Below are 6,000 nucleotides of genomic sequence, written 5' to 3' on the forward strand. Positions count from 1 at the left end.
TCCTCACCTCTTTCCTCTCAATCTCTCTCTGCCGCTCTTCTTCTCTCTGCCTCTCCAGCTCCCTCTGTCGCTCTAGCCTCCTCTCCTCCTCTTTCCTCCTCCACTCCTCGGCCTCCCGAGCCTCCTTCTCTTTCCTCTCTCGCTCTTCTCTCTCCTTCTGAGCGCGCCGCTCCTGCTCCCTCCTCTCCGCCTCCTGCAGAGCCAGCCGTCTCTTCTCCAACTCTGCATTCCCTCGCTCCAGGTTAGCTTTGAATTTATCCTCAAACGTATCTGAACACAGACAAACAAAAAAGTTTGATGAAGTCAGATAAGTTTTTCTATTGTTTGGGAGTACGCAAATCATGCAAGTATTACTCAGTGCTAGAATGAATAAACAACTTAGGTTGGGTTGCACTGACAAGAATTGATTTTTAAACCTAATTAAATCATGGTTTAACTTTAAATAATGTTGTACCACACTTAAGCAAGCTTAAAACAAAGAAAGATTACTTACACTTGAGGAGGTTTAACTTTCAAAACAGCTGCCTTTTGAGATAGATTGAGCAAAATAATCAATCTTTTTTTTTTTACATTTGGTTAGGCTAGTATTTTTTCTTATTGTTTGCATGCCATTTAATTTAATGTTACACTAATAATGATGTAAAATCATTTGCATACAAACTTAGATTTAATAAACTAAGATTAGTTTTTAATTGTGTAACAGAGCTCTGCTTAATTCTAAATCTGAATTTACTCCTTTTACAAATCATTTTGGACAACTCTGATTTGATCTAACCCTATATTAAATAAATCTTTGTTAATGAAACCCAGTCTTAGAGAACTTATTTTTCTTTTCATTTCAGTTTGGTAAAAGAAGTGAATGTTTTAAATATAATAGCACACAAACTTTGGTCTGGTCAAATTGATCTATTTAATATAATTTGAAATATTTTGAAAATCTTACTTACTTGAGTAATTACTAATTACATATTGGAGCTTGTGTGTTTGACAATGATGGTAATGGACAATTAAGACATACATTTGTATTAATTTAAAACTGAGAAATGATGCTTAAATTATTAGAAGATTGTAATTGATGTTTAGGAGATTTAGGGATTTTAAAATGGCATTTAGCTGTGAACCTTCTATTAAAAAACACCTGATACACCCTTTAATTCTAGCTGCTACAACCTGCCTTGTGACTGTGTGTAAGGTGATAGTGTGTACAAACCCAACACCAAAGTGTGCTGCCCTGCACTGCTTAGAGTCACTCGGCTGCTCTTGACTGGCTGCAGTTTAGACTGCTGTGTATGTCACAACAATGCATCTATGTTTATGCTATTATATTATGACTTCAGTCAGAGCTAGGTCAGCTGCACAGCTGTGATCAAAAGCGACCGATTGCACTTAGTGATCTTTGGCTACTGGGTATTGTGTCGGCCTTTTATAGTATAAAATACAGAGAACAAGATTGAACACGATGCAGCAGTTAAACAAGGCTACTGTCTGTGTGTAGGGTTGGTGGTGTGAGTACTGACAGTTGGCTTTGGCTTTTTGTGGAGGTTCAACATCCAACTCATCAGTCAGAGCTGCATAAGGAGAAGGGCTGGATCCATTCACTGCACTCCTGGAATAGATTTACAAGAACTTGTTTGAATACACTATTAACAAGATTAAAAGATGATTCAGATTTTTAAATAAACACTGAGATTGAGTTGTCGTCTATGTTTAATGTACTTAAATCTAAACACTTACATCTACTGTACTGTACTTGTATGTGTCCACATACCTTTGTGAGGGTGGCACCAGCTCAGTTGGCAGTGTCAGTGGCAGTGGTTGTCCACTCTTTGCCATGTCCACGAGATGCATTGCTAGAATAAACTCCTCAGCTTTTAGCTTGCCATCCTTATCCACATCAGATAAATTCCTGCAGGAGGGTTACAAATTAGTTTTATACTGACAATTTTACTTTTACTGAAGTGGAATTATACATAAGATAGAAAGGCTAGAGAGACATTAGGAAGATCTTCAATATGATTAGAACTTTTTATTAACTGATAGATTTTGTATTAATAATTTCTCAAAACTATGAAATGGCATTATGTCCTTCGCAATTTAAGTATTTTCACTGACTGAATCTCACATTGCTGAAGTGCCTCCATCTTTGGTTGATGCAGGACTGCATTTATTGTGCAGTTTTAAGAGTGCAGTAAACACAGTTTTAATGATCATTACAATTTGAAATGGTATACTGATTCTCAGGAATTTTACCATGATTTAATGTGATTTATTGTCCAAATAATCTCTAAACAAACAATTGGCCTTTTATCATATCAGCTACAGTGGAATGAAATTTCTTACTTCTACCTGCCAAACCTGACTTTGGCTCCTGAACACAATTATAGGACATGTACAGACACATACATGCATAAAGTGAAAACACACAGATCTTCTCACCAGATGGAAGCCAGCTGTGTCTGAGTCAGCATCGTGGTTGCCATGGCACCTCTCACCTGCTGACCTAGTGGCAAGAGTGACAAATGTCAAAACACCTGTATAGCACAGATGTGCGAGTGTGGTAGTCAGAGGAAGATGCCAGAGGTATGTGAGTGTAAAGACTGGTACAGTATGTACCTATACAATTATTAAACCAAAATGTACCATGTGAACAAAGAGGGATGTCTTGTGCATCGCCACAGCTGATTACTAACAGTGATTACAGGTTTTCTTGAGGTTTCTGATAAAACCCTAAATATAAAATATATACAAAGAACAATAATAAGCCAAGCCTGGGACTTGAATATGATAGGCTTATAAAATTGGTTTTGTGGAAAGTGGTAAATAAAAGTAAGGATTGGTAAAAGTCTAATCATAAATCAAAAACAGGTTATAATGTAGCCTTTTAAAAAATATATATTTTTAATATAATGATAATTTTAATAAATGAACTTCAAATTTTTTCTCAGAGCCCCTGACAGAGTGCCACTGACAGCTATTTGAGAACCACTGTACAAAGGGATGGACCAAGAGCTCAAAAAACTGTCAAAAAGCCACTGATGTATGTTTATCTAATGTTCTGGACCGTAAATAATGTTCTAAGTCACGCTGTGAAGAAATTATCTGTAAGTCTGGCTGAAGTTCGTGTGTGTGTACTGTTGTTTGATTGTATCATAGCTATTACAAGAGAACAGGTCCAGCAAGGCTTGCAGTAACAGAATGAAAAGGCATACGCATACTTGGCAGTGTGTGTGTGTGTGTGTGCTTTTGTGTGTGTGTTGAGAAACTGCCCCTGTGTCTGAACACACCCACAGCCTCCACTTCCTTAGATTTAGCTAAGGCTTCACACGCAGAAAGAAAGAGGGAGGCAACCATTATGAAATCATCAGTGGCTGTTGTTCACGAACATCCACGCCTGCATTCCAGGCATAGCTTGGTTTGGTTTTTGTATGACCTACACACTGTTCACATACATACTGTATAGGCACACACACACACACACACATCGTACCAGTGAGGTATCCAGTCATCTGTTTATCCAAGCTGTTGAACTGCTGTCTGTGTTTGAGTCTGGAGGCATGTGGCACAGCCCAGTCGCTGGGAGCGGTAACCATGGGGGACATCACAGAGGGGGATGAGGAAGCGGAGCTGAAAGACAAACAGTAGCAACACAAAAATATAAACTGAACTCACCAAACTTCTGAATACTAGTGTATTTTATGCACCTCAAAAGAGACGGTTATGATGAATGAAGTTCTGATTATGCAAAAGGGGAAATTGCTCAGTGCTTCATAATTTCTGTATGTGTTACCTAATAGATCCGAGGTCCAGCAGCGATGAGGCCTTGTTTATACCAGCAGGGGCACCAGAGGAGAGTGCTAGTGGAGAGGTGTAGGTGGATGCAGAGTAAGGTAGACCTGACAGCATAAAGCACACAGGGATATCTGTTACATACTCTCTTATAACGATCTGGAATATTACGATGAGATTCTATTGTTGCCATTAACCATTAAATATCAATGCTGTCTTTCCCCCCACCCAACATATAGACTTTTACAGTTTTCAGAAAGGGGAGGGAAGTCCTATAGTGGGTCCATAATATACAGTCGTTCAGCCACTGCTGTAACCTTGTCAAGGACAGGGGAGGCTATTCATATGGAGATGATACAGGGAGACCTGACTCTGCAAAACCAGGTCAGGATTCATTCATTTTCCCTCATTTCTCCTAAAACTACAGAAGTATTTCATCATCTGCACTCTGCTGCAAACATATACGATATTTATTCTCAGAGCAGGACATTGTTCCTCAATCATTTTCATGCTGTAAGAAACATAAAATAAGTATCTTGCAAGTGATAATCAAAGGACAGATAAATGTATTGAGACACTCCTGATGTAGAGACAGATACACAATAGTACAGCAGAGGGAAGAAAGATGAGAGGAAACAGATGAAAAAAAAAAAAATGAGGAATGAAACTCATTTGTACCAGTAGCCAGAGCTCCAGCTGGGACTGGCTGGAGCATTCCCATGGTGCCGTTTGGCAGGGTGGTGTTTCCTATGGTGGGCATCAGGGGCCTGATGGGGGAGGAGGTTATTAGAGGGCTCAGGCCTGTTGATGTTGGGACCAAAGGGGTCAGGCCGGTCATTGGTGTCAAAGGTGTGAGTCCAGGGGTTGCCATGGAAATAGGGGTCAACATGGCAAGGTTTGTTGCGGGCATCATGGACATGTTAGGCACAGTAGCCATACCTTAAACACATAAACACACACAGTTTAGAGGACAAGCAATCGAAATGCATAAATAGAAACAATCAGTCAGACACACTTTAGATGAAGCATGTTAATAGTTGATAATTAATATTTCTTTTTGTGTTGTTCTTGTGTTTAAGGCTGTGACAGATTCCCACTTTATGGACAGTAAATGACATACCTAACAAACATCCACATACAGTATACAACATATAATTACAAACATGTACCATAGGCTGGGTTGGTCATGGTTGAGGTGGGCTTATTGAGGTTGGGAACAGGTACTGGAGGCTGCTTCATGATGATTGGCAGTGCTGAGGGAAGCAATGTTCCCTGGAGTTTTAGTTTTATGAGCTTCATGGCGATGGAAAACTCCAACCTATCCATCTTCCCATCTTTATTCATATCAGCCAAAGCCCTGAAAGACAGAGGAAAACAGGGACTCATCAAGATATTGTCATCAGTAAGATATTGTTCTTCAAGTGTAAATTTCAGAAAACCCATTGCTTAAAAGTGCATGAGAGTGTGTACAGGTTTCTCACCATATCTCAGCCAACACCGAGGCTGGCAGCCCTGATTGGAGGAAAAACTTCCTTGCCTGCTCCCCTGCAGAAAGAGACAGAAAGGGAAGAAACAGATAAACACAAGGAAATTGAGACTGAAGGTGGCATCATGGCGAAATTGCGTGATAAAGGTTCTGGCAGGGAAGTCACTGTGAGCATGACAGAGCGATAGTCTGTGCGACGATGTATGTGTTTGTGTGTGTCCCGAGTCTAAGGCTATCAAAGGACTTTTTTTTTTTTTTGCTGTGGCACTGAAAGAGGTATTGAGTACTGTATTGTATTAAGGTTTAAAATTCTGATATTTTAACAACTCTACCTGAGACATAGCCCATTGATGGGGAAAGGGTGTCAAACTTCTGATCATGTTTGTCCCTCTCCTCTGGAGAGATCGCCCATATATTTGGACCACCTGGAGAGAAAAGGAAGAAGTCACAGGGACAGAAAAACATAACACCAATCAGCCGCAACATTAAAACAAGCAACCTGCAATGCACCATGCATTCTGACACCTTTCAATCATAGCCAGCATTAACTTTCTCAGCAGTTTGTACTACAGTAGCTCTTCTGTTGGATGGGATCACACAGGCTAGCCTTTGCGCCCATCATGCACATGCCCTGTTGCCAGTTCACTGGTTGTTCTTCCTTGGACCAATTTTGGTAGGTACTAACTACTGCATACAGGGAACACCTGCTGTTTTGGAGGTGCTCTGAC

At 40.1% G+C, this 6,000-nt stretch overlaps 1 protein-coding gene across 1 annotated transcript in view; it reads right to left on the minus strand.

Moving 5' to 3' along the window:
- itsn2b (intersectin 2b) overlaps nt 1-5,737 on the minus strand; it is a 28,527-nt gene extending 22,790 nt beyond the window's left edge. The window contains exons 1-10 of the mRNA XM_084724904.1: nt 5,605-5,737; nt 5,268-5,331; nt 4,956-5,143; nt 4,465-4,725; nt 3,788-3,893; nt 3,488-3,624; nt 2,437-2,500; nt 1,769-1,906; nt 1,518-1,606; nt 8-270 (exon numbers count right to left, since the gene is read on the minus strand). Coding sequence (XP_084581030.1) covers nt 8-270; nt 1,518-1,606; nt 1,769-1,906; nt 2,437-2,500; nt 3,488-3,624; nt 3,788-3,893; nt 4,465-4,725; nt 4,956-5,143; nt 5,268-5,331; nt 5,605-5,737 — 1,443 coding nt within the window. The remainder of the gene's footprint in view (nt 1-7; nt 271-1,517; nt 1,607-1,768; nt 1,907-2,436; nt 2,501-3,487; nt 3,625-3,787; nt 3,894-4,464; nt 4,726-4,955; nt 5,144-5,267; nt 5,332-5,604) is intronic.
- Nucleotides 5,738-6,000: the final 263 nt, after the last annotated feature.

This window comes from Lutjanus erythropterus, chromosome 1 (genome assembly GCF_056507025.1).
Source record: "Lutjanus erythropterus isolate fLutEry1 chromosome 1, fLutEry1.hap2, whole genome shotgun sequence".
NCBI classification, from domain to species: Eukaryota; Metazoa; Chordata; class Actinopteri; order Lutjaniformes; family Lutjanidae; genus Lutjanus; species Lutjanus erythropterus.